The sequence below is a fragment of the Malaclemys terrapin genome, chromosome 23 (genome assembly GCF_027887155.1).
Source record: "Malaclemys terrapin pileata isolate rMalTer1 chromosome 23, rMalTer1.hap1, whole genome shotgun sequence".
Taxonomy (NCBI): domain Eukaryota; kingdom Metazoa; phylum Chordata; order Testudines; family Emydidae; genus Malaclemys; species Malaclemys terrapin.
In genome coordinates, this window is record NC_071527.1 from 8,808,119 (window position 1) to 8,835,644 (window position 27,526).

Below are 27,526 nucleotides of genomic sequence, written 5' to 3' on the forward strand. Positions count from 1 at the left end.
GAGTCAGGGGAGGATCAGAGCAGCTGGAGCCCGGGAGGGGAAGTGCCCGGCTGTGGGCGCAGGGTCTGGAGGCTGCCCGGCAAACCGTGAAGCCGGTAGCACTTGGGCAGCCCTTTTCACGTGGCTAGGAGGGAGGAGGGGGAGTTAGGGCGGGGACTTTGGGGAATGGGCGGGGAATGGGCGGGGTTGGGGTGGGGAAGGGGCGGAGTTGGGACGGGGAAGGGGGTGGGAAAGGAGCGGGGCCAGGGCCCCGTGGAGTGTCCTTCTTTTTTATTTTCTAAATATGGTAACCCTAGGGTTCAGTGGGGACCTGCGTGGCCCTGTCACCAGGCGCAGGCCCATAGGTGCCCAGGCCCGGCCCCTGCAGCGCCAGAAGTGGGGGGCTGCAGCGTTCGGCTGTCATCAGCCTTGCAGACATCGACCCACCAGCACCCCAGTTGCTTTATACTCAAATCAATCTCTGGTGGGGCTGGGCCCATCCATCAGTGTCACTAGGGGCCGTCGCCCAGTGTCACAGACACTCCCCAGAGCACGGCAGGGAGAAGCCAGGGCGCGCACAAGGGCAGGAGCAGAGCAGGGGTAGAATCCAGGAGTCCTGACTCCAGCCCTGCCCCGCACACAGCTGAGTCCCACTTCCATCCACAGGACTCGAAGGTGCGTGAAAGAAGGCGGAGATGACCCCATCCGGGCTGAAGGCAGTGGTGCGCGAGAGTGAGTGCAGAGCTGGGGGGTCTGAGCCCGGTCGGAGGCAGAATCCAGTCGGGTGTGGGTCTGGGGGAACAGGACCCAGTTGGGGGGCCCTGGGAGGGCAGGGCGGGGCGCTTATGGGGATGTCGCACCCTCGGGGAGGATTAGGAGTCAGTCAGAGCAGAAAGAACAGGAGTACTTGTGGCATCTTAGAGACTAACAAGTTTATTAGAGCATAAGCTTTCGTGGGTTACAGACTAACACGGCTGCTACTCTGAAACCAGTCAGAGCAGAGAGCTCCTCCTCCCCCCGCCTGCCTGTCACACACCAGGAGGGTGTCTGCCCCACCCCCAAGGGCTGCCCCCTCCCATAGGAGCTGCACTTTGGGGGGAATCATCGTCATCTCTTTCCATCGGGGTGACTCCCGCCAGGGCCGGTGCAAGGATATTTTGCACCCTAGGCGAAACTTCCACCTTGCACCCCCTCTCCTCCCCCGACCACCTCCAAAAACTAGTAAACTTAGCGTTATAAACAGCCTGTCAGAACGGGTAACAGCTGCACACGAGGAGAAAAATGACGTCAGAGCCACTTTGTACCGTAGTGAAGCAGTACGCTTCTGCCCGGCCGCAGCGCAGAGCTGGCGTAGGCTATAGCTGTAATGTAGGAGAGAACAAGTTAAAGCCTTACACCTGATCAGCATGGCCTCCGCGGCCTTGTGCATGCTGGACTCTGAGGGGTTAGTTGCTATGTGTTAGTCATTGTCTTCTGGCAACACCCTGCCCCGCTGTGTGGGCTGTGTTACTTCAGAAGCCCAAGCCACTGCTGAATCTCCAGCCCCAGCTGCAGTGAACGGGGCCTGTGGCTAAATCCAGACCACAGGCCTGGGGTTTAAAAGACCCTTGGAAAGTGGATTCAGTTCAGTTCAGATGATCCATGGTTGCCCCCAGAACTGGGACAGAGCAAAAGTGGCCCACAGGTCAGGACCGCCGGTGGTGCTAATAACCCTTAGCTCTTCTCTTTGTTTTTCCTCAGTAAATCGCACAATTAGGAGGGCCTGACACGTGACTTTTGAATACTTGGGCTGGGCCATACTGCCCCGGTTCAAGAGGGGTCTCTGAACAGGAATAGCAGGGGGCTGCAGGTCAGGAGCGAGGGGCATCTGCAGAGCCGTGAGAGGGGGAACACAGGACTGGAATAGCTGCGGGTCAGGAGTGAGGAGCACTGGCAGAGCTGGTGGAGACAGACCAGGGCTGGCATAGCAGGGGGCTGCAGTAAAGGGCACTGGCGGAGCTGGGAGCGGGTGGGATCCAAGGGCTGGGATAGCGGGGGCTGAGGACAGGAATAAGGGGCATCTGCAGAGCTGTGAGATGGGGAACCCAGGACTGGAATAGCTGCGGTTCAAGAGTGAGGAGCACTGGCAGAGCTGGTGGGGGACAGACCAGGGCTGGGATAGCAGGGGGCTGCAGACAGGAGTGAGGGGCACTGGCAGAGCTGGGAATGGGAGGGAGCCCAGGGCTGGGGTAGCAGGGGGCTCCAGTCAGTAGTGAGAGGCACTGGCACAGCTGGTGGGGGCAGCCCAGGGCTGGTGTGGGGGGCCGTAGCTGCAGTTCAGGGTTGAAATGCCTGTATTATGGCAGGACCCAGGAGCCCAAGTCATGGACCAAGGCCCCATTTTGCAAGGCTTTGTACATTATTCATTAGGTGTATTACGGTAGCGCCCAGGAGTGCCACTCATGGGTCAGGGTACCATTCTGCTGGGCATAACAAAAAGATGGTTCTTGGCCCGAAGAGCTGACTATCTAATTGCTTAACTTGGCCGTGGAAGGTGCCCAGGAGACAGGCCGGCAGTTCCCTGAGCGGGGCATGCCTTGGAGGGGTTCTTTGTGCAGGATTTGAAGTCTTTGTCGTGTTGTCATCCCCCACACACAGTAGAGGGTCCCTGGATCCCCTCCAGTCAAGAGGTGCTGGACAGGATCTGTTCTCTTGCTGCACGGGGCTAGATCCTTAGTTCAGCTGCGCTCGTATCCAGCCTGGCAGAAAGGAAGGGGGATCAGAGTCATGGCCCATCTAGCCTACCACCCCACCACGATCGCTGACTGGGGGCTCTGCTAGGAGCACATCGCTAGCTGGCCTGAGAGCAGCCTCTGAGCCACTTCCCCGAGGGGTTCTTCCACCAGCCAGTGGGTCCTGGCTCGGGGCACAGCCGTCCCATCCGATCCCCACCACTAATCCCCGTCTCTTTCCCTCGCAGAGATCCTCAGCGTTGTTTTTCGCAGCGTGAAGAAGGAAGGAGAATGGAAGGTAAGCAGGCCGGGCCTGCTGCCCTGGTGTTCCCCCGGGGATATGCTGTATCCATATATCGTGCTCCTTCCCCTCCAGCTTCTTGGGATTCATTAGGACCCTGAGGTTTTCCAGGCTGGAAATCTGTATGTGTGTATATATATCTCCTCAATATATGTTCCATTCTATATGCATCCGAAGAAGTGGGCTGTAGTCCACGAAAGCTTATGCTCTAATAAATTTGTTAGTCTCTAAGGTGCCACAAGTACTCCTGTTCTTCTTTCTCCAGGCTGGATCAGATCCCTGCTCTGTCTAGCCGATCATCCGCCCCCAGCTAGGCTTGGGAATGTCTGCATTCCCGCTGTGCTGGATCAGACCCAGCTGGTCCAGCTAGCCCCATATCTCCCCACACACACACCGGATCAGACCACTGGGCCCAGTGAGTCAGCCTGGGTGGGAGGAGGAGCAGGAAAGCGCCAAGCATGGGGGCAGCATGCACCATTGGGCAGGCAGGTTATTGAGCCCCCGGCATGGACTGGGCTGGGGTGTGTGGAGCAGTGGGCTTGGCTGGTGCGGCAGAGGGAGCACAGGGGACTAGGTTTCCCAGTGGCTGGATCTGGTGCAGTGGGATGCTGGGCTGCACGGAGCAATGGGTTCATTCGGCACGGCAGGAAGGCGGTGGAGATGTTGGGCCTACAGGGCTTTCCTAGGGGAACATGGAGACTCCCCTCGTTCCATTTCTCTGTGCCCTGATCCTGGTTCTGTCCGAGGGCTTGGGAGCGGGTATCTGGTGGATCAGAGGAGGGCACTGGGAGCTAGGACTCCTGGGTTCTGTCCCTGCCTCTTCACTCACCCTGTCACCTGGGCCAAGAGGCTGATCTCCTCCAATCTAGGAGGATGGAACCATTCTGAATGGCCGGGTGTCACAGGTTTGTCTCCGACATCTTGTACCAGCCACTCTGCTCGGAGCCGCTCTCCCTGTACCTCCTCACACAGTCCTTAGCACGGTCAGCTCAGCCAAGTGCAGGCTTGGTAACGGCCCTGCCGCTCTGCTGTGGAAGGGCTGGGCCAGGAGCCGTCAGCTCTGCCGTTAGCAGTCGCTCTGCTCCCGTGGCTGGTCCGTGGATGATGATGGTGGGCGGCAGGGCTCAGGGCAGTGACTAGCTCATCTGAAGCGACGCGCTCCCCTCTCGCTACCCCAGGTGCTGATCATGGACCACCCCAGCACGCGCATCCTTTCGTCGTGCTGCAAGATGTCCGACATCGTGGACGAAGGCATCACGCGTGAGTGGCCCCTCCCTCCCGTCTGCTTCCCCCGCCAGGGCTCCCCTCCCCCTTGGATACACCTCACAGTCGGGGAGTTGACTTGTCTACATTCACGTTTGCATCTAGTTTCCCCCCTTTGCAGCCCCCTAGATGCCCTCCTTGCTATTGGTACCTTCCCAGCCAGATCTAGTTCCCTTAGCCCGGCACTTTCAGCCCCTGGAGCCTCTTCACTGCTTTTCTCAGACTCCCGTTAACTCCTCGCTGCTCCTCCCCCATGCTGCAGGCAGGGTCCTGGCAGGGGAGGGGGAATGCTGGCTCCCTGCTCCAGGGTGGAGGAGCCCTGGGGTTGAGGGGCACAGAGCTGAGCCAGCGCTCTAGGGGGGTGTCCCCAGCACAGTACAGAGGGACATTTCCTCCCTGCTCCGTACTGGGGCAGCATCGCAGCCCATGGCCCCACATCAAAGCGGCTGCTGCATTGTAGCCTGTGGAACCCCCCAGCCTGCTGCCAGCGAACATCCCTGTTCCCCTTGGCTTCCCCTCCCCCCATCCCGGTGGAGAGCGGCTGGGGCGGGTGGCTAGGACACACTGACCTGCGCCCAATGTCTGCTCTCTCCTAGTTGTAGAATATATTAACAAACGCCGGGAGCCAATCCCCAGCCTGGAGGCCATCTACCTGCTCAGCCCTGTGGAGAAGGTAGGAGTTCGGCCCTGCGGCAGCTGGATGGGGAGCAGGGGAGACCCCGGGGCAGCACCTAGTGCAGCCTGGAGGTGACGCCGTCTGGGGGGATGCGCAGCACAAGGTCAGGATGGGAATGGGGCCAGTAGGGGCTCCCCAAGAGGCTGTTTCCCCGGAGCTGGGCTTCGTGTTCTTTGCCACGTGAGGCACAGACTGTCCCCCAGACCTCTCCGCAGTGCAGTCCCGTGGGGGTTGGATGGGAAGGTGCAGCAGGCGGAGAGAGGCAACCTCGGCTAGGCTGACCAGATAGCAAGTGTGAAAAACCGGGACAGGTGTTGGGGGGTAACAGGAGCCTATAGAAGGGAAAAAACTAAATATTGCGACTGTCCCTATAAAACCGGGACATCTGGTCACCCTAAGTCCTCAGCTGAGACTCAAAGGGAAGGAGAATCGCTGAGGCAGAGGCTCAGGTGGCAGGGGCTGTGGGGGAGGAGGCTCCTGCGTCTGCAGCAGGGAGGCCAGTGGAGGGAGACCAGGGGCAGGGGGGTGAAAACCAGCCCACCTCCCGATGGCATCATGCTGGGCCCTGAGTCCCCAGGGGCTGGGCAAGGGCTGGGCCCTTCGGGCAGCAGGGCGGGGCCTTGGCTGGTGCTGACAACCCCTCCTCTCCCCCCTTTGCAGTCGGTGCAGGCTCTGATCGATGACTTCCAGGGCACCCCCACCTTCACCTACAAGGCAGCTCACGTCTTCTTCCTCAGCCGTGAGTATCGGGGGGCGGGGAATCCCCCTGCCGGGAGCCTGGCCAGCAGCACACTGGAGCCTGGGGGTGGGGGGGTCTCTCTCTGCCGGCAGGCCAGTGCGCAGCACCCTGATTACGCTCTGCCCTCCTGCAGGGGGATGCAGACCCAGCAGACCAGACCGAACGACCCCACTGATCCCTTTCCCCCCTTCTCCCCCATGGGCCTGCCTCCAGCCAGCACGGCTCACAGATACCTGCAGCGTGCGCCCAGAAAGGCGGCCTCTGGCTACCATTCCCAACATGCATTGCTCCATCAGTCCCAACTGGGCTGTGGGAATGGTATACCCAGAATACCCAGTGTGTCAAGGTCACATCTGCTTCTCCCCATTACAGCCCAAGTCCCTGTTCCTCCTTGTGCATCATGCTGAGTTGTACACTCCAGTCACTTCCCCCTGCGGTGGGCTGAGGGCAGGGTGTGAGACATGGGCTGCATAGGAGAGATTGTGCCCCCGCCCGCCTCGCTGCTGATGCTGCAGAAGCCGAGAACCCAGCGTGACTCTGGTTCGGGGGGGTTGGACTCATCGTTGACTCCTGTGTGGCCCTGCTGACCTGCCCAGGTTCCCCACAGGTGTGCAGCACTACTGCCCCTGCTGTGCCCGTCCTGGCCCCGTCCGTGGGGGCTGGCGCTGTACTGGGGGTCCTGAGCCCTGTGCCTGTCACCCCCATCCACTGCCTTTGCCTTGCAGCCTGTCCTAAGGCTCTGTTCAACGAGCTGCGGAAGTCACTGATCACCAAGGCCATCAAAACCCTCAAGGAGATCAACTTGGCCTTCCTGCCCTATGAGAGGTGAGGGGTGACCGGGCTTTGGAGGAGCAGGGCCGCAGGGCAGACGGTGACGTACGACACCCCACCCTTAGTGTTCCACATGGCTCGGGGCGGGGACACCTTTCCCTTCTAGGGCCCTGGGTTTGACGCCAGCACAGGGCAGCAGGGACTAGCCGGCTGCTCACACCCTGTGAGACGTGGAATCGCTGGCTTGGATGTATGGGGGAGGAGGGCGCTGCCTCCCTGGCTTTACCAGCTCTTACTGATGGTTTATAACAGGCCTGCAAGACAGCTCGATACTCCACATGCTTGCCCTTTGCCCAACCGCACCATCCCCTCCTTGTGTCGTCAGTGGATTTCCCTCCTCATGCCCCTGAAGGGCAGGGCTGTGTTGTCAGTCCCATTGCATTGATGGGGAAACTGAGGCACAGAGAGACATGAGCCTGGTCTACACCCAAAAGCTTCATTGGTACGGGTTTGTTACGGGGACATGAGAGAAAAAATCCCCCCTGTAACTAATGCAGCTGTGCTGGCAGAGCCCCTGGGTAGAGGCCGTTATGCTGGCAAAGCAGTCCTTTCGCCACTGTAGCTTATTTCATCTGGGGCACCGGTGCCAGCTGTGCCAAGAGAAGCTTTGGCTGGTATAAGCTGAGTGTCCGTCAGGAGGCTTTGCTGGCTCACCCGTCCTGTTGCACCAGCAAACCCTTCGTGGGCCGATACTGTTTTATTGGTGTCCAAGCACGTTTTCCCCAATGGCTCGTTCTGTTCATCCAGTGAAATAAGCGACAGCGGCAGACGCGCGTTGATGCCGGGTTTGCCTGTGGCTACGCTGGGGCTTTCGCCAGACTAGAAACATGTCCAAGCCCCCTCCCCCGACACTGACTTCTCCAGGGCAGAGACACACCCCTGCAGCTCAGTAAGGACCTGAATCCGGGGCGTCTTCATCCCAGGCTGGTGCATGAATCTCTGTCCCTCTACCACAACGGGAGTGGCTCTGGTGAAGGGATCTCTCCCTCACTAGGGGCTCGTTCCGGCTCCGCCAGGCTGGCCTGGTCCAACAGCGCATCTTAGGGGTGCGGTATGGAGCACAGCTGGCCTGGCTGCCAGCACTTGGCATCAGGGTCTGATGTCTGCTCCCCCCGCCCCCCAGGTGTACTCCCTGGACAGGCCACAGACCTTCCACATCTGGTTCAGCCCCTGCTGCGCCTGGGAAAGGAACAAGGACCTGGAGATCCTGGCAGAGCAGATTGCTTCATTGTGTGAAACCCTGGAGGAGTATCCAGCCATCCGCTACAGGAAGTGAGTGTGCCCGGGGGGGAGGGGTACCCAGCCATCCGCTACAGGAAGTGAGTGTGCCCGGGGGGAGGGGTACCGGCCATCCACTACAGGAAGTGAGTGTGCCCGGGGGGAGGGGTACTCAGCCATCCACTAGAGGAAGTGAGTGTGCCCGGGAGGAGGGGTACCCAGTTATCCCTTATAGGAATTGAGTGTGCCATGGGGAGGTACTCAGCCATCCGATACAGGAAGTGATTGTGCCCAGAGGGAGACGGTTACCTGGTCATCTCCTACAGGGAAGTGCATGTGCCCCTGGGGGAGGAGCTGTTTCTACCCACAGGGTTTGTCTTTGCTGCAGGGACCATGAAGATAACTTCCACCTGGCGCATGCTGTACTGGCCAAACTCAAGGTGTTCAAGGCATACGAGTCCAGCATGGGAGAGGTGAGCGAGCTGTGCCGGCCACGCCTTCACCATGGGACAGAGCCACGGGGGGAGGGGGAGTACATGAGAAGGAAGGAGGAGTGATTTAGAACCTGCTCGGAGATCCTGGTGGGGGGAGGGGTGGGGTCTAGAACCCTTGGAGATCCTGAGGGCTCGGGAGAACAATAGCATTCCCTGTATGGTTGAACTAACGGTCCCAGTCCTTCTCTAACAGTGGCCGTGGGCGGATCGCAAAGTGCTCTACAAAGGCCAGTGTCCTTATCCCCTCTCTACGGATGGGGAAACCGAGGCACCGACTGGGGAAGTGTGCGCCCAGCACAATCTCTGTTTATAAACAGGGCAGTTCGGTCACAGAAGTAAGCTTTGCATACAGCGCCTCTTCCACACCTGGACACTCCTGTCTGTGTGTGCTCCTTCACCCACCACCGTGGTATCGGAACCTCACTAATGAATTCACCCTCCCAGGGGAGGCAGCAGGGCCTGTGTTACAGATGGGAAACTGAGGCATGCAGGGAGTCTGTCAGAGCAGGAGTAGAACCCAGTTCTCCCGAGTCTTAGCCACAAGTCAGCCCTGACCCAGCTCCTGTCGTTCCCGTCCCACCCCCAGCAGAGGGGAGCTGCAAACCCACTGAGGCATGCAGGGAGTCTGTCAGAGCAGGAGTAGAACCCAGTGGCTCCTGTCCCCCTAGGAGAAGCAAAGTGATGTAAAATCCAAGGCCTGCCCAGATCTCTCCCTCCTGTTGCTTCTGCTCTTGCTTCCAGCCTTTGCCGAGCTGCTGGGAGACTGCACCTGTGACCAACTGGGAATGTTTGTAATATCTTTTATGAAGCCGATGCGTGCCTCAGTTTCCCCTATATGTTTCATGGCTTCTCTGGTGGGGCGTGGGGGGAAGGACTCTCAGGGAAGATAAGAATCATGGTGTGGGGGGGTGTCACATCCCTGTCTTGGTGAAATGAAGAGAATTCAACCCAGATCAGCCTGGGGGCCAGAAAGACCATGACATCTCCAATGGCTCCTGGCTGGACGCTCCCAGCAGGGAATCGGAGCAAGGGCCCCAGCTCGAGAACACAGGGTTGGGAAGGTTTGAGCTGGGGGATAAGTGGGGGAAGCTGGGAGCTCTCGCCTGAGAACTGACCAAGGTCAGACTGAGGCCTGGTCTACACGAGGCAATTGCCTCGCTCGGGGGTATGAGAAAGGCGGCGTCACTGAAGCGGCGCAGCTGCAGGGGTTTACATGTAGACAGGCCCTGAGCGAGAGACCAGGAGCCTGAAAACAGGTCTCGCTGCAGCTCGGCCGGGCTCTGAGCTGACCAGAACGGCCTCTTGCTTTAACCTTCAGTGGGCTGGGCTGCCCAGGCTGGGGTCCAGGTGCCTAAGAAACCCGACTGTTCTGACAACGCTGGAGGAATGGCCCTGACACCCGGGCTGAGTGGCGTCGGGCCCTGCGGAGTGGACGGGTCTGTCCCAGGGTCTGTCTCAGCTGGACTCGCTGGGCAGGGCTCACGGGGTGAAGCCCAGCGGTTCAGTCTCAGGAGGTGGGAGGCCGTACGGCTTGTCCTGGAGGAAGAGAGAGACCTGTTGGAGTCTGGCACAGCAAAGGGCTTCCTCCCAGAGACTTCCCCAGCTGGGGCCCTGGCACCGACCCTGTGGATCCATGAGCGCACCTCTCCTCTCTACTTTCCCATCCACCGAGGCAATGTTGCCTAGTGGCTAGAGACCTGGACTGGGACGGGAGACCGGGATTCTATTCCCAGCTGGGTGACCTTGGGCAAGTCACCCCTCCTATTTGTGCCTCAGTTTCCCCATCTGTAAAATGGGGATAATGATACCAGTCTCGGGCAGGGGAGCCCCCTCTGGGATAGCTGGCTGCCATGACACAGACGCTCTGTAACTCACAGCTGGCAGCACAGGCCTGCCTCCAGAGGGGAGCCTGGCACACACCTGGCTGCCCAAACCATCTACCCAGGGAAGGGATTGACAGCATGCTTGTTAACCACCGGAGCTACTTGCTGCAGCAGAGTTGGCTCCAGCCTGCAGCCCCCGTCTGATCTGTGCTATTCTCAGGAGCTGAGAGCGGCGCTGGGGAGGGCAAAGTCCTGCTCCGTGCACACCCTGCTCCTCTGAGCCCCCCCAGGGATATTCCTGAGACTCTTGCCAAGCCTCCCTGTCACAGGTGTCAGCACTATCCCTATGTTACACGGGGGAAACTGAGGCATGGAGCAGCGTGCCACGAGTAGGTGGCAAAGGCAGGAATAGGAGCCAGGAGTCCAGACAGCACGCCCACCGCAGGACCGGGAGTGCTGACTCAAGCCCCTGCTCTCAATGCAGTGCTGGCTCCATGCCGCACAATCCCGGCTGGCCAGTCCAGTGTGCCCCCGCCTTGCCAGCTGGCACAGAACCCCAGGGACTCTTGTAGCATGGCCTCTAGCAGTCAGGTCTCCAAAGCCACCCAGCCCACGGTCATGGCACCATGGGGCCTTGTCTGCACTAGTCCCTCTTGCCTTGATGTTTCCCAGCTGCCAGCCCTGAGGGATAGCTTGCCCAGGCAGTTCTGTGGCACTCACCAGTGCACTAAGCACCCCTCTGCTCTGGGGGGTGACCTGGTGGTTACGCCAGCCCCCATCTGCACTCGGGGATCCCTCCAGCCGAGCTGAACTGGCAAAGGTGTGAGCAGAGTCCGCGAGGGGCACTGGGCATAGCAACCCACCCAGGCTGGGTAGTGCTGGAGAGGAATGATGGTGCCAGTTCTGTGTTCATGTCCCTGCTCTGCCACAGACTTCCTGTGTGACCTTGGGTGAGTCACCCAGCCCTTCTGGGCCTTCATCCCGCTCTGCAATGGGGTGACAGCCCTGCCCAGCCCCACATGCATAGGGGGGCAGGATGCAGCAATGATAGTGCTACAGTGGTGGGGTCCAGATACTCCTCCAAGAGAGGCGCTCCCCCGTCAGCCTCAACCTATTTACCCAGAGGCTGTGGAGACCAAGTGTGGCTGAAAATCGGGCTACGTACTGAGGTGGGACAGTTGGGGAAGCGTCAGGGGCTGTACGTCCCCGGCCCCCCTGACTGTCTGTGCTACCCAGCGAAGAGCAGACGCAGCCCCTTGCTGAGGTGCTCCTGGGTGGACTTGAGTTCCACTGGAGCTGCTGGAGCCAGTTTCAGAGCCGTCTGCCATGGGAGCGCAGGGCTGGTCTCCTATCGCCACCTGCTGTGCTAAGAGGGCAGTGCATGCTGATCAGGCAGGTAGCGGGGTCTGGGCCAGCCCCCCCCCCCATGATGTGGGTCTGAGATGCTGACCATTTGAGTGGTCTCTGTCCAGCTGGATGCTGGGGGGGCCACCCAGGCTGGGAGTGGGGAGCTAAAGCCCCATATGGGGTCCCAGCTCAGATGCAAGGTGGGACATAGGGATAACGTCCCATTGTCCCCCTCTGGGACCTTATATCAAAGAGTCTCTGGGCCTGGTGTTGGTTAACAATAGACTAGCCAGGGCCTTCTGGTGTAGTTCCCCCGCTCCCCACGCAGCACATGGGGCAGGGCGCAGTCAGGGGGCTGCCTTGTAAGGGGCAGGCTCCTGTTGGTGGAGAGGCACGAGCAGAGAGCGTGCTTGGGGGAGTGGCCATTGCTATTTGTACGAGGGGCAGGTGGCCCGTCCCTGCAGGGGGCGTTGCAGCGCAGCTGGGTGGGGAGCTCTCCCTGCCGGTCAGGGCGGGACCCCAGGGTACGTCTCAGCTAGCTTGGGGGTGTCTCCTGGCTTCCCCTGGGGTTGGGGGCTGGGCCGCAGAGAGGGCGGGTGGTGAAGTTTCAGGCCCACCAGGGCCCATTGGATTGTGCCGTGTAAGCCAGGCCAGGACCCCTCCGCCAGAGCAGGGGATGACGGGTCTCTCTCTCCTTTGCCCCAGGGCCCTGACAAAGCCCGCTCTCAGCTGCTGATCGTGGACCGGAACTTCGACCTGGTGTCCCCACTGCTGCATGAGCTCACCTTCCAGGCCATGGCCTACGACCTGCTCAGGATCGAAAACAACACCTACAGGTAGGGCCTGGCTGCCAGCAGGGGGCGCCCCGCACTCCTCAGGCAGGCTGGGGAGGTGGGACCCAGGCACCTGCATTGCTCTGTAGCTCCCACGCTCGGAGGAGGGGTGTCACAGCCTGACCCCATCCCCCCTCCGCAGGTACAAGACAACGGGCGCCAGCGAATCGCGGGAGAAAGAGGCGCTGCTGGATGATGATGACGAACTCTGGGTGCAGCTACGCCACCTGCACATTGCTGACGTCTCCAAGTGAGCGCGCTCTGCCCTGCCCCTGACATGCCCCTCTGTGCCCCGTCCATCCCCCTGGATATGCCGCTCCTTGCCCCACCCAGGGCCGGGACCCATCCGCCCCTTCCCCCTCCACCCCCCCCGGGACACACCACTTTGTGCCCCACCCAATGCCTAGTGCCAGGACTCACTACCCCCCCCTTCGGCACACCTCTCCCCTCCCCGCCCAGTGCCAGGACTCCCTACCCCCACTTTGGCACAGCCCTCTCCTCCTCGCCCACTGCCAGGACCTCCCCCTCGGACACACCTCTCCCACCCAGTGCCAGGACAGCCCACCCCGTTGACACCCCCCCTCTTTTCCAGTGCCGGGACTTCCCCCATCCTCCCCTTCAGACACAGCCCTCTCCACCCTGGGGCCCCCTCAGATACACCCCTCCCCTTCCCTTCCCACCCAGTGCTGGAACCCCACTCCCCCTTGGATACACTCCTCTCCGACCCAGTGCAAGGACACCCCCCAGCAACACACCCCTCTCCTGCTCAGTGCCAGGACTCCCCCTCCCCCTCCCACCCAGTGCTGGGGCCTGTCCCTCAGACATTCTCCTCTCTGAGTGCTGAGACCCCCTGGACCCAGCCCCTCTCCCCAAAGGACCCCTGAGCGCTCCCTTCCAGAGCAACTGTCTGCATTTCCTCTCGGGGATCCCCCTGGACACTGTCTTCCCCTGATCCCAGGATCTCCCCAGGCGCCTCACAGCCCCTTGAGTGAGTCCCTCACCGACCTCCTGCTGGACCTGCCGCTGCCCCCAGGTCGTCCGTCCCCCCCTCCCCCCCCGCATCAGGGCACCAGGAGCCCCCAGAGGTGCACTGAACTCTGCCTTGGGGTAACTTGGGAAGAGCCCCCCCGCCCCATCTGAGGTTCTCGAGGCAGAGAACCGTGGTGCCCGTGGGGTGGGGGCTCCATCCCCTGTAGCATAGGACACGGCACCCCCTACCTCTAAGGCAGTGCCTGGCTCCGGCCTGACCCCTCCCCCTGCTGCAGGAAGGTGACGGAGCTGCTGCGCACCTTCTGTGAGAGCAAGAGGCTGACCACGGACGAGGTGCGGTGGGGGCTGGGAGGGGGAGTGATTGGGGAGTCTGGGACGGGGGGACCCATCCCACTGCCACTGATGGGGAGGGGAGGCTCCCTGCTGCCCTAGGAGGGGTTGGGCCGGGGTTGTCCAATTGCTCCCAGGGTTTGCCTGTAAAGGGCTAAGAGGTGTATGTGGAGCCCCCTGCCCCCCAACCAGAGCTCTGGAGCTCCCCACGGTGGGGGAGGGCAGAGGCCCATGGGCAGGGTCAGAAAGCAGGATCAGGGCCGCGCAGGGAGAGCTGCAGGGAGCCAACGCTGCATCTCCCTGGCCCGCTCCCGCTTTACACCTCAAGGGGCACTTGGGTTACGGGGCGCCCGTCTCATTCCAGCTGGCCTGGGAAGAGCAGGTCTAACCCAAGCCACAGCCACATGTGGCCTGAATGACCCGCCCTGGCCCTGGCACGCGTGGTTGGGCTGCTGCGGCTGTCCCCAGGCGAGGCCTCTGCCTTGCAGGGGGCTCTGTGTGCTGGGAGGGGCCGGGATCTCACCACCGCCTCCCTCCAGGCCGACATCAAGGACCTGTCCCAGATCCTGAAGAAGCTGCCCGAGTACCAGAGAGAGCTGAACAAGGTAACGGGGCTGGGGCTGTTAGTGGGCGGGGGGCAGGGCATTAGTGGGGCTAATGGGGGAGCAGGGTGCTCTGTAGGGCTGGTGAGGGATAGTAGGGACTCTCTGGGGGGCAGGGCACTCTGGGGCACTCCGCTTTACTGCCTGATGAGAGCTGCTGACCTGTCCCGTCGGGCAGAGCCATTTCCCCCCCAGGTGCTGTGTGGCACCATGGGCAGCAGCCTGCCCGTCAGTGCCCAGAGCTGCCATGTTAGCCGCAGCAATGGCAGCCCTTGGGTAACGCCCACGCCTTGCTGCTGCAGCTCTCAGGAGAGGGCCTTGGTGGGCTTCCAAACCAGCCCGTTGGAGCCACTCCTGGTGCCACTGGGCCACGTGCCAACAGAAAGCTCCTGGCCACTGGCATAGGTACCCCGACACCTGCTGGTCTCCAAGCCCCCAACCTCATGCTGACTAACAGAGAAGCCGTGGGCTGATTTGGAAGCTGCTCCCTCCTCCTGATCCTCCCCTCCAGCTGCCCCACTCCATCCCAGAGGTGGCTGCACTTCAGTGCTGGGCAAAACAATCCCTATATACTCGGCTTACACAGCCGATTGGGGCTGCTCCTCTGGCCAAGGGGCCCTCCTGGGGGCTGGGGGGTGGGGGTGCTCTGGACCAGCCGGTGATGCAGTGCCGCAGTAAACTCCCCTCTGTCCCGGTCTCTCCCCGCAGTACTCCACGCACCTGAACCTGGCCGAGCACTGCATGCGGCACTTCAAAGGGACGGTGGAGAAGCTGTGCAGCGTGGAGCAGGTGGGTCTGTGGGCAGAGCCTGTCGGGGGGCCAGAGTCTGGCTCATGGACTCAGCCCGGAGAAAGGGGTCTCAGAGCCTCAGGCTCGCTGGAGCCAGGGCCAGCCCCCCCATGTAGCACCGCGGGTGCAGAAGGGGGACATGGGGCTCGGGTTACTCCCTGGGGGCCCGTTGCTCACCCCAGGGGGAGCTGACCCCGGGGAGGAGGGGGCCCTGGCACAGGGGGTAGGCGACCTGTGGGTCGTGGGACCATTGCATCTCCCATTCTGCTGCGGGGCAGGAGGAAGCGGAGCAGCCTGACCTGGGCCTTGTGTGTGCGGCCCCCTCCCCCCCAGCACCTGGCCATGGGGACGGACGTGGACGGGAAGGTGATCAGGGACCCGATGAAGATCATCCTGCCCGTCCTGCTGGACCCCAGCGTGCAGGCCTACGACAAGATCCGCATCATCCTGCTCTATATTCTCCTGAAGAACGGTAACGCCACAGGCCTGCAGGGCGCAGCACTGGGAGACCTGCTGCTGCAGGGGGCACTCCTGGAGGCGGGGCCCAGGCCTGTGGGGGAATAGCACTGCTCAGACTGGCATGCCCCCCAGCCACGCAGGGCGTCTCCCGGCCAGCCGCTTCCGGGGCCTGTGTCCAGCCTGGCTCTACGGCCCTGTCTCCCCTCTGCCCACCTCTCGGTGCCTGCGAGCCAGCCAGTGCGCCGCGCCCATGCTCCGCACTGCCCCTGGGGTCAGACCTGGCGGCCTTTGCTCCCTGCTGCTGCCTTCCCAGCAGTGTCCGCCCTCCACGGTCCCCCCAGCCCGTTCTCTGCAGGGAGGAGAAATGGAGACACACACCCGGAACGCCCCCCGTCCCCCCCCTCCCCTCCCGGCCCGTTCTCTGCAGGGACAGGGGATGGAGATGCACACCCAGAGCGGCACCCCCACCCCCCGGCCCATTCTCTGCAGGAAGGGGGGATGGAGACACACACCCGGAGCGGCCCCCCAGCCCATTCTCTGCAGGGAGGGGGGATGGAGACATACACCCCGAGCAGCCCCCTGTCCCGTTCTCTACAGGGAGGGGGGACATCTCTCCCTTCCTGCAGGCGGTTGAGACCATTTTCTGTCTCTGAACCCCCTGCGACCAGTTCCCTGCCCATCCCTTGTGTCATCCCTGTACTAGCTCCCTGCTTCTTGCTGCATCCAGCCCCTTCCCCCAGCTCACCAGGGACTGGGGAACCTCCCTCACCCTGACACTTGGCACAGTCCCTCTTCCCCCATCGGTTCTTGCTCCATGCTGGCTCGGTGGGGCAGGGCCCTGCTCCGGGGCCCTTCCTGTAACCCTGCTCAGGCACTGCCCCTGCTCCCATTGCCCAAGCCAGGGTGCCCTCATGTGGCTCCTCTGGCTGCCCAGTTGCCTGGCCAGGGGGCGCTGTGGAGTTGCCAGGCCTCCCCCAATGCACTAAGCAGCAGTAAATGGTTTTGGGGGGGCTAGAGGGGGAGGGCACATGTTGTACCTGACTGGCCGCAGGAGGGGGAGCCCAGATTAGGGGGAGGGGGGCTCCCACTGCATTGCCAGGGGGAGCTAGAGAGACCCCTGCCGACAGCACCCAAGGGAACCTGTGGAGGGAGGAGCAGCAAGAACCTAAATTCGATCATTAACTATGTGGGATCCAGCGGGTTAGAGCGGATGGTGGGAGCCAGGTCTCCTGGGTTCTAGCCTCAGCTCTGAGAGGGAAGTGGGGTTCAGTGGGATAGAGCTGGGGGGCTGGGAGCCAGGACTCTTGGGTTCTATCCCCAGCTCTGAGAGGGGTGGGAAGAGCAGGATCTCAGGGTTTGATCAGGGAACTAGGACTCCTGGGGCCACGGACTGAATGTGCCTGGGCTGTGGGTGCGTCCCAGGGGTGCTGGCGCTGACCTGTCTCTCCCCATGCAGGTGTGGGCGAGGAGAACCTCACCAAGCTGATCCAGCATGCCAACATCCAGCAGCAGAGCAACATCATCCACAACATGCAGTTGCTGGACATCTCCCTCACACCTGGGGTAAGGGACTGGGGCCAGGGGCCAGCAGCTGTACCCATGGCCGGGGAGCTCAGGCCATCCTGGGGGTGCCCTCCATGGCAGTGACCCACTCCCAGCACAGAGGTGGCCTCTGTCCCTGTACAGTGGGGTGAATCCTCCCCATATGAGGGTGACCCCAGGGCCAGTGCTACCATTAAGGCAAACAAGGCGGTTGCCTAGGGCGCCAAGATTTGGGGGCGCCAAAAAGCAGTGCCCCCAATTTTTTTTTACAGTGTTCCTGGGCTGGGCTGCCGGCAGCGCGCTGACACATGTGGCTCAGACTCCCTCTCCCAGCGCAGCGGCCACTCCACTTCTCCCGCCTCCCAGGCTTGCGGCGCCAAAGAGCTGTTTGGTGCCGCAAGCCTGGGACGGGAGGAGAATTAGAGCAGGGGCAGCGTGCTTGGGCAGGAGGCGGAGCATAGGTGAGCTGGGGTGGGGAGCTGCCGCACAGCTCCCCGGAGGGAGGGGAGTGGGAGCTGCTGTGTGGGGGGCGCCTCAGGGCAGGGGGGGAGCTGCCGCAGGGCTGGGGGGGCGCAAGGTGGAAGTTTCGCCTAGGGCGTGAAACTTCCTTGCACCGGCTCTGGGTGACCCATGAGTTACTCCCCATCTGGGATGACCTCTTCTGCCCCTGCAGAGGACCCTGGGGGTCAGGACCTCAGATCGCCAGGAAGCTGGAGCTGGTGACCACTACATGGGGTGGCCATGCGGCGAATGGGGGGAAACGGCTCTGTTCTCCCATCAGTCTCTCTCCCCTCCTCTCTCTCTCCCTTGCTCGGTGATCCATTCTGTTCTTTTCTCTGCCTCTCCCCTGCCAGCCCGGCTGGAGCGACTCAGGTAGGCCGCGCTCTCCCTGTCTGCCCCCGTTCCCACCCCGCACTCCCTCCCTGCTGCTTTTCACCCCCTCTCCCTTCCTCCCTCAGAGCGGGCAGCTGCGACCCAAGAGGAAGGTGCGGCTGGAGTCCACCTACCCACTCTCCCGCTGGACCCCCAGGCTCAAGGACATCATGGAAGTATCTGGCCGTCTGCTTCCTGGCCTTGGGGGTGGGGGGTCACACCTGGCAGGCTGGGCCCAAGGGGGAGGGGTTGGTTTGGGGTCAGCCATGTGTAGAGCCCTGCATATCTGCATAACATTTCTGCAGCTAGTGGATCAGCTGCAGATACAACCGGGCCGGGCTCTACTCCTGGGTTCTAGGCAGGAACTACTCCAGCTCAGGCAGCCAGTGGCTGGGCGACAGGTCAGAGTCAGGGGTGGCCGGCACCCACTCGCCTTGCCACGCTGAGCAGCACCAGCGTCCCCATGAGCTCCTAGGCAGCAGGATTTGGGATTGGAGCAGGCGGGACCCCAGCACTCCACCCCTCCACCCCACAGTGATGCAACATGCTCTGCTGCTCCCGTGTACTGTCGCTCGTGACCCCCCCAGCAGCACGTGAAGAGACCCCCCCAGCCCCCGCCCCTTCCCCCCAGCTCCCACCCCCTCTGCACTGCCCCTTCTCCTCGAGATCCTGCCCCCCGCACGGCCCCTTTCCCCCAGCCCCCACCCCGTCCGTACTGCCCCTTTTCAAGATCCTGCCATCGCGCTGCCCCTTACCCCCACCCCCTCAGCACTGCTTCTTCCCTGCAAGATCCCTCCCCCCCACCTCGCTAGCCCTTCTAAGGGCTTGCTGCCGGCTAGGGGATCATGAGCTGATGCACATCCACATTTTTGTATCCGCGCAGGGCTCTAGCCATGTGAGGGGCTCATCAGAGTCTTCTCCTGCTGCCATCCTTAACGGTCTTAAATCATAGACATGAATGCAGGGCAGTTGTCTTACCCGGTGCTGAGATGCTGCCACCTCTGGGGTGGGGCACAGGCGGTTTATACAGGGGTCCCTCACCGGGGCTGAATTCTTCCTGAGGAGTAGCAGGCAGCTGTTCTCAGCCGCACAGCATCACTGCCCGAGAGTCTAGGGCAGGAGGTGATCAGCGTGTGGGGCTGGAAGTGCAGGGCAGGGCCAGCTCCAGGCACCAGGCAACCAAGCACATGCTTGGGGCGGCACCTGGTAAGGGGCGGCGGGAGGAGCGTGGTGCAGCATTCCGTGGGGGGGGCGCTCCGGTGGCACGGCGCTCGGCGGGGGCTCCGGGGGGCGGCACTTTTTTTTGCTGCTTGGGGCAGCAAAAAAGTTAGAGCCAGCCCTGATGTCAGCATCAGGGTGCTGCGAGTCTTGCCTCTTTTTCCACGGTGGTAGTCCTAGACAATCGGAAACGTCACTAGAGACAAGTTCTTCTGATTCGTTTTGCCTTGGAATTCTGATCTGCTGCTGACCGAGGAATTGCTCACAGCAGCAATGGCAGTTTGCACTTGCAAAGCTCTTTTCAGCCAAAGATCTCAAACCACTTGCAAACAGTATTTAAGCAATATAATAACTGTGTGAGGTAGGGAGTTATTAGTATCTCCATCATTCCCACAGGTCACTCTGACACAGAGAGCCTAAAATGCTGAACCTACAGCAGTGAAGTACACGGGAGCTTAGTCGTTGACACTGGTAGGTACAAGATCAGGCGCTAAATGTCTAAGGCTGCACAGTGAGTAAATGCAGAGCCAGCAATGGAAGCCCAGAGGCCTAGTCTCCTGCTCTATCCTCTAGATCAGTGGTTTTCAACCAGGGGTACTTGTGTACCCGTGAGAGTCTGCAGAGGTCTTCCAGGGGGTATATCAACTCATCTAGATATTTGCCTAGTTTTATAGCAGACTACAAAGAAAGCCCTTGCAAAGTTACTAACTTAAATTTCATACAATGGCTTCTTTATACTACTCTATATACTACCAGGACTGGCTCTAGGCACCAGCAAAACAAGCTGGTGCTTGGGGCGGCACATTTTTAGGGGCGGCATGGCCAGCGCCAGAATGCCACCCCTAAAAATGTGCCCTGGCCGCCCTAGCTCACCTCCGCTGCTGCCGCTCGCGCACCACAGCACGCGAAACAGCTGATTTGTGCGCCGCTGCTCCCCCTCCCTCCCAGGTTTGAGAGCCTGGGAGGGCGGGGGAGACTCTGACTGGCTGCAGCGTGCTCGCCGCTTCTCCCCCTCCCTCCTAGGCTTGAGAGCCTGGGGGGAGGAGGCAGGGCTGGGGATTTGGGGAAGGGGCGGAGCTGAGGCGGGGCCGCGGGTGGGGTAAGAAAAAAACGGGGGGGGGCGGCCAAAATTGTTTCTGCTTGGGGCAGCAAAAATCCTAGAACTGGCCCTGGTGCAGGGGATCCAGGCAGCCCACTGTCATGACAGGCACTGGAATCTGAATGGCCGGCAGGGTCCGTGGCCTAACCTCCAGTGAGGAGCAGCTGTTTGACGTTCATCTAAGGATGAACTCCTGCAGCACAGTACTGGGCACTGACTGACCAGTTAGAGTGACTCCTGCAGAGCCCCCCACCCGCTCCCTGCAGTACAGCGCCCCCTAGCACCACACTGGAGCCAGCACTGACTGCCAGGGGAGAGCGCGCCCTACAGAGCCCCCAAACCATTCCCTGCAGCACAGCGCCCCCTAGCGCCGCACTGGGGCCATAGAGCACCCTCTCTGACTCACTAGCACCCCCCAGCACCTAGTGGCTTTTCTTTAGACGTCTCCTATCCAAGCGCTGCCTAGGCCCAAACCTGCTTTGCTTGTGAGAAGTGACATGATCGCTCCTTCCCCCCACCCTTGCTGTGGGCTAAGCCCCCATTGCCCTCCCCTGTGGGGCACTCCTCAAGGGGGTGGGGGGGCACATTTAGCTGCCTTCAACCTCCAAGCCAAGAATTAACCCCCCTGCCTGAGCTCCTGTCCCTTGCAGATCACAGGCGGGGGGGCTCCAGCGCTGTGATGGTTCCTCCTGTGGGATTTTGGGGCAGGCAGTTGCGGTAGCCTCAATCCTGTGCTTAATCCAATCAGGGGCGCTTTAAGCTTCCCTGTACAAGTCAACGCAGCGGATTAATGTAAAAGCCCCTATTATGTGGCATTAGGATGTATCATAGCCTGGGCCCCCTGCGTGGCTGGGACACACTTCATGGGGCAAGAGGCAGGGCTTGGATCTGCCCGCAGAAGGGAAGGGGCACTGAGGGCAGCCCGCTGCCTCCCCGCCCCCAAGTGAGGGGCGCTGGATCTGGCTGCAGGAGGTCAATGCCCTCCCCATAACAGTGGATGGGTGGGAAGTTCACAGCAGGGCACTGAGCAGCTGAGGGGGAGGTGGGGAGATGGGGGGGCATCACGGGAGGAGTCGACGTGCTTTTTGCTGGCTCCCCATGCCCCACCCTGGAAAGGGGGCCCCAGGCTGCTCCCCCAGGGACTGTCAATCATTCAGTGAGGAGCCTTCCCAGCTCCTGCCCGCCAATGGGGCCTGGCTTGGCTCCCACATCCGAGGTTCCTGCTGCTTGGCCCCTGCTGACCTGTCCTCCCCGCACTCCCCAGGACATCATTGAAGACAAACTGGACAAGGAGCTGTGGCCCTTCATGTCAGACCCGGTCCCTGCTGCCAGCTCCCAGGCTGCTGTCAGGTAAGGCTGAGCCTGGCTGGGCTGTGGGGGACAGACCCCTGACAGCCCCCACACCTCTCCGGGTGTAGGCACCTCTGTGCCTGGGAGTGCATGGCCAGGACCCTGCCCTCTATGGGGGGGAGGGTGCCCAAGAGCCTGGAGCCCTGGACCCCTCTCATCATGTCCCCCGCACCCCAGCAGTCCCTCAGCCCCCGCTTCGGGCAGTGCCCACCCCTCCGCCTGGCATTCCCTCAGCGAGCCCCTGGTATCCACACTGCCCCTCTCTCCCCCCAGCACCCGCTTCGGGCATTGGCACAAGAACAAGGTAGCGGCCGAGTACTGGATGGGCCCTCACCTCATCATCTACGTGCTGGGTGGGGTGTCCATGTCTGAGATGCGCTGCGCCTACGAAGTGACCCAGGCCATGGAGGGCAAGTGGGAGGTTGTGATCAGTGAGTGGGGTGAGTCCTGGGGGAAAGGCGGCTGGAATGCCCAGGTCAGGGACAGTCGGGACCCCCTGGGAGGGGGAGACCCTAGAACTGCCTGCCTAGCACACACAGGGCGCCCATGCTACCCTCTGTCCTCCTGCACTCAGGGGTCTGGGAACAGATGTGCTTGCCACACCTGCCCGCAGCCCCACATGGCCTGTATCTGTCCACCTGATCTCCTGGCCCCTGGCTCCCCTTGCCCAAGGACCATGTCAGACACCCCCTGTAACACACATAGGGATATGGCTCAGCCCCTGCACACACCCCTCTAAGACCCAAGGGTGAGGAACGCTGTCAGCGCGTGGATTCTTGCCTGGCTGTGCAGGGTACAGCAGCACGAGGGGTGCGGTGCCAGGCTGCAGGGGGCAGGAGACAGCCCCTCACCCCTGAACTAGAGCAGGGTCCAGCTGCAAGGATGGGGGAGATGGTGATGCCAGCCTCATGCCCACCCCACTGTGCCCACCACTGCCAACCACCTCTCTCTCCGCCAGGTTCCAGTCACATCCTGACCCCCAAGCGTTTCCTGGATGATGTCCAAACCCTCGACCATGAGGCCCCCACGGAGACCTAGAAGCAGCCTCCTACCCCCAGAGACTCTGCCCCCCACATCTCGCTGCCCCCAGCTCCACCTGCTCGTCTCAACAAGGCACCTTCCCCCCTACTCCTGGCAGCGGTGTCAGTTTTGGGGGGAGGAACAGGAGAGGGGACAGGACCCCCAGGCTGCTAGGCTGTTAGGACAGGGGACAGGCCAGGCTCCCTCCCTCTGGCACAGTGTCTAGGGTTGTCGCCCTCTGTGCCCCGTGGCCACCGTGTCCCTGATGGGATAGGGGAAGAGTTAGACAGCCACACACTCTGGACAGAGGCACCTGTGTGGGACCCGGGGTGGGACATGCCTCCCCACACTTGGGACAGACAAAGCTAAACATCTCATGGCTCCCCCTGGTGGTGCATAGGGGGAATGCCGCTCCCAAGCTATGGACACAGAGTCAAGGGAGGCAGTGTGGGCTAGTGGGTAAAGCACTGAACTGGGATGCAGCAGATTGGAGGTCTATGTCTGGCTCTGCCACTTTGTGACCTGGGGCAAATCCCTTCCCTGCCCCCTGCCTCAGTTTCCCCATGTGTACAGTGGGGATGATGACACTGACCTCCTTTGGGAAGTGTTTTGCTGGACAGTGCTATGTAAGATGAATAATAATATTCTGGGCTGGCGGGGGGTGGGGTGGGGTGGGAGGGCGTCTCTCCTCTCTGGGGCATGGGTTCGAATCTGTCCCAGGGGAGCAGTGTCTGACAGTGGGTGGTGGCTGTGGAGCGGGGCTCAGTCTAGTTCCTGTTGGGCCAACACCGCATTGCCTGCTCTGCCCCTAGATGGGTCCCTTCAGGGCAGGGCCATTGGCGTGGGGGATGGGGGTGTGACGCAAGCCGTGGGCTCTGGGGCAGTCAAGCTGACTGACTTAGTGCTGATTAAGGGAGTCCAGCTACCACTCATGAGCTTGACCGTGCAGTTCCCCAGAGTGAACCCAGACTGACAGCTCAGGAAGTGGGGAATGCGGCTGGAATTTTAACTCACTCACTTTCTGGGATGAACCAATTGTATCTTTTATTATTGACCTCTACATTTTTCTTGTGCTGGATATAGATTGTAATGGGGTAAAAAGTTCAAAGATGCCTAGGTCTTTTAGGAGCCTACGTCCCATTCACTGAATCATTAGGGACTGCTCCTGTTTCTGGCAATGTTAATGGCAAAGCTTTCTTTAGCTTGGACACATGACAACCTCTAGGTGGTTGGCAAATTTCGGGTAAATATAGGATCTAAATGCCACACTCTGACCTGGAACTGTTCTTACTCTGATTACTATCATATGTTGAATGGGTTAATCATGAGATTAATGACACACACTTTTACGCAACAGATTTTTGTGTGTGTGTGCTATAATAGCTTTATAAAGACAGGAAGAATTGTTTACTATATTACAACATTATCCAGCTCTGGTTCAAAGCCATTTATATGCCTGTTAAATGCGTTAACCAGAAATTAATTCTGCCTTGTTGTTAAACGTGACTTTTTGGATTGTGTTTCTAAAGGACTCATGGAACTTTTAAAATTACTTTTTATTCTGTCCCTCTACGTAGAGTTCTGGAATTTATTACACACTGCCTCATGGATTCTGTTGGAAACTCAGGACTTAGTCTCTGCCCTCACAGACAGTACCTTATTTAAGAAGTACAAAAAGTATTGTGCTCTTGGAAAGTTGAAAATAGCTCGATGAAATATATTTCATTATATATTTGTGTTACAGTTGTGTCTAGAGGTCTTGATCAAGATTGGGGCTCCATTGGGCTAGATGCTGGTCAAATATTTCTTCCTACTTTCTTGTGTTCTTCTATTTTTTTCTGTTTAATTTTATTCGGTTATAAAAATTGTGCATTTATAATCTTCCTGGATGTAACATTTCATTGCTTTTTTCTGAAGGAGCATTATTGTTTAATGGAAAACTAACTATTCCCCTGATCAGCATTTTGTAAGTGAACACAGAAATTGCACTTCTCAGTACGATTCTCATACTCGGGTTAAAATGGCCAAATTCATCCTTAGGGAATTTATCATAATATACATTGAATAATGTATTTGCTCAGTTTTGAGTTATTTTCCAAAACCATTATTAGACGTCTTATTTTACTGGTATTGTATCATCTTATACATTTGGTCAAATAATTCACAAATATATGTATATAATGATTTATTCCAGGCATTTTGTGAAGTATTTAAAATAAATTATTTGACAGATTCTAATTTCAGCATAAGGATCTGCTAAATTTTCTTAGCTTTAGAGGAGCTAGAGCAGTGGTGGATAACCTGTGGCCCGTACACGGCCTGTCAGGGTAATCCACTGGCAGTCCACGAGACAGTGTTTCCATTGACAATGCGCAGGCATGGCCGCCCGCAGCTCCCAGTGGCTGGAATTACCCTGACGGGCCACAGGTTGCCCACCACTGAGCTAGAGAGGGGATGAATTTGCCCCCCTACATTTAAATACAGTTGGATTTTCTAAGCTTTTGTGAATTGTATCCATCTTGCTAAAAATTGTCATTTGCAACATGAACAAGAGGGGACCCCAGAGTGAGAGAAACTGGTTACCTTTCTGCTGTAAAATCTGGTTTAACTGTCATAAGAACATTTCTTTTCCCTTGGGAAAAGGAAAGAAAAAAGGGAAAAGGAGCCTCACATAGCATTTGCCTCTTGCTGCCAGACTCTGAAGCAAGACGCGGGAACCACTGAGTTGTACCTGAGTCCCCCATGTGGTAGGTGCAGAACACTATGATGAGAGTCTCTGGGCTGAGCTTAAAACATCTTAAACTAAACCAATAAAAGGATAGGCAGTATGTTTCTGAGTAATTATAATGCAGCTTGGGTTTATCATGAAGGCCTGAATCTGAAGGCCAAGTCCATTTTACTACTTGAAGTGCAACTATAGCTCTGAAATGTACTGGAACAATTTATTAAGGCTTGTGGTGGATTCTCCATCTCTGACCATTTTAAAATCAAGATTGGATGTTTTTCTAAAAGATGTGGTCTAGAAATTATTTTGGTCCCTTCTATGAAATATGCCTGATTAAGAGTATAAATTAAAAACCACAGAAAAGAGTCAAGACTGTGACTATATAATGTACATCATCAATACCCAGGCTGAGAGGTCCAAGTGACTTCAAGTTTTTCATTCTTGTTGATCATTTTGATTAGATAACTGTGTTCCCTATTTCCTAGCTTCCTCGTTTGAAACAGTCAACTATAGATTTTAAGGACCACATTCTCCTCTCACATGAGTACATGGCTCCAGTGGGAGCTGTACACACACTAGAAACAGAATTTGTTTTAAAAAATTGTCTACCTTTGAAATTCAGTCAGTTAAGAGACTATGTGAGTTTACAAGTAGGTCTTCTAAGCACACTACGGGATTAATCCGAATTTATATAATTCAAATTTGGGAAACAGATTGTATAAAGTCGAATGTATGCGGCCACACTAAGCACACTAATTTGGCGGTGTGTGTCCATGTACCAGGGCTAGTGTTGATTTCTGGAGCGTTGCACTGTGGGTAGCTATCCCATAGGTATCCCATAGTTCCCGCAGTCTCCTCCGCCCATTGGAATTCTGGGTTGAGATCCCAATGCCTGATGGGGCCAAAAACATTGTTGCGGGTAGTTCTGGGTATATCCTCCCCCCTCTCCAGGAAGCAACGGCAGACAACCGTTTTGTGCCTTTTTCCTGGGTGAACAGTGCAGACGCCATACCACGGCAATCATGGAGCCCGCTCAGCTCAAGACAGCAGTCATGAACATTGTAAATACCTCGCGCCTTATCGTGCAGTTTATGCTGAACAAGAACCTGGAAAACCAGGCGGCGAGGAGCAGGCTACGTCAGCGCGGCGGCGAGAGTGATGAGGATATAGACATGGAATTCTATCGAACCGCGGGACCTGGTGCTTTGGAGATCATGCTGTTAATGGGGCAGGTTATAGCCGTGGAACGCCGATTCTGGGCCCGGGAAACAAGCACAGACTGGTGGGACCGCATAGTGTTGCAGGTGTACTCTCTATGCCATTATCTAAATCATTGATGAAGATATTGAACAGAACCAGACAGAACCGTAATCCAGAACTGATTCCCCCGCCCCCACAAACACACACACCCCTGCACAGACACCGGTCACACACCCCCACGCACACACACAGAGCCCTGCACGGAGAGCAGCCAACCCCCACCGCACCGTCCCCGATCACCACCCCACACCCCTCCCACCAGCACACCATACCAGCTGTCCTGGAGCTGGCTGGGGGGCGGGGCAGATCCGCGGGCCGCAGCTCTGCACCCCCCGTGTAGCAGCCTGGCTGATGGAGGGCTGCTGCCCGCCCCACACGCTGAGCCAGCTGGGGCCGGGGGAGCGGACCGGGCTGACTGCAGTGTGCCCAGAGCGGCCCTGGAGTAGGCTCGGGGCCGCTGTGCTGTGCAGCCCCGCCCCGCTTCTGTCCCCTCTGCCCGTCACCGCGCCGCGGGGGCTCGGCCGCCCGACCACTCCTGCGCTCAGCCCGACCCCCGCACAGAGGCCCCCGCTCCTGCGCCAAGGAAATCAAATGCCCGCCCTGCCGCCGAAGGACCCGGCTTTACTGAGCTCCGGCTGCAGCCCGCGTCCTCCACCCCGCTCGGCTCCAGCCTGGCCTCGGCTGTTTACCAGGGGCCTCTCCCGCCGGCGGCCAGGGCTCTGTGCAGCGCGGGGACGCCTAGTGGCTGCATGAAGCAATGCCGGTGAAGGGCTCCCTGCCTCTAACCGCGGGGCTGGCTTCACTGAGGCCCTGCCCCACTCCTGACACCTGCCCCCCCCGACCATCCAGCCTGGCACCAGCAGGAGCCCGGCCTCGCTCCTATGGAAATCACCGTTAGTTACTAATATCTCAGGGCAAGAGCCCGTGTTCAGCAAGGTCACCAGCGCCCCGGGCCGGCCTGTGCTGGAAAGCCAAATGACTATTAACTGCCTGTTAATGCAATACTCCAATACAGAGCAGCCAGGTGGGAGGTGACAAATTGCCACCCCACGTA

At 59.4% G+C, this 27,526-nt stretch overlaps 1 protein-coding gene across 3 annotated transcripts; it reads left to right on the top strand.

Moving 5' to 3' along the window:
- The first annotated feature begins 674 nt into the window (after positions 1–674).
- Positions 675–23,123, top strand: LOC128828060 (syntaxin-binding protein 2-like). 3 transcript variants are annotated; one of them, XM_054012388.1, is made up of 20 exons: positions 675–711; positions 2,939–2,988; positions 4,170–4,251; positions 4,851–4,946; positions 5,467–5,480; positions 5,591–5,669; positions 6,395–6,494; positions 7,620–7,772; positions 8,107–8,191; positions 12,088–12,218; positions 12,358–12,465; positions 13,481–13,538; positions 14,075–14,140; positions 14,846–14,926; positions 15,260–15,398; positions 16,842–16,972; positions 17,887–17,976; positions 21,382–21,467; positions 21,741–21,898; positions 22,426–23,123. In XM_054012388.1, the coding sequence occupies exons 1-20, from the start codon at positions 675–677 to the stop codon at positions 22,503–22,505; spliced, it is 1,824 nt and encodes a 607-aa protein (XP_053868363.1). In that variant the 3' UTR covers positions 22,506–23,123. The 3 variants fall into 3 exon arrangements, with proteins under 3 accessions (XP_053868363.1, XP_053868361.1, XP_053868362.1); XM_054012386.1 differs by lacking the exon at positions 5,467–5,480 and having other exon boundaries at positions 4,851–4,927; positions 21,741–21,907; XM_054012387.1 differs by lacking the exon at positions 5,467–5,480 and having other exon boundaries at positions 4,851–4,927.
- Positions 23,124–27,526: the final 4,403 nt, after the last annotated feature.

Bases quoted from the DNA above. Each gene is read 5' to 3' on its own strand.
- LOC128828060 (XM_054012388.1), top strand. From the start codon at position 675: ATGACCCCATCCGGGCTGAAGGCAGTGGTGCGCGAGA. The intron at 712-2,938 runs GTGAGTGCAGAG...TTTCCCTCGCAG, and splicing joins GAAGGCAGTGGTGCGCGAGA to AGATCCTCAGCGTTGTTTTT. The intron at 13,539-14,074 runs GTGCGGTGGGGG...GCCTCCCTCCAG, and splicing joins AGAGGCTGACCACGGACGAG to GCCGACATCAAGGACCTGTC.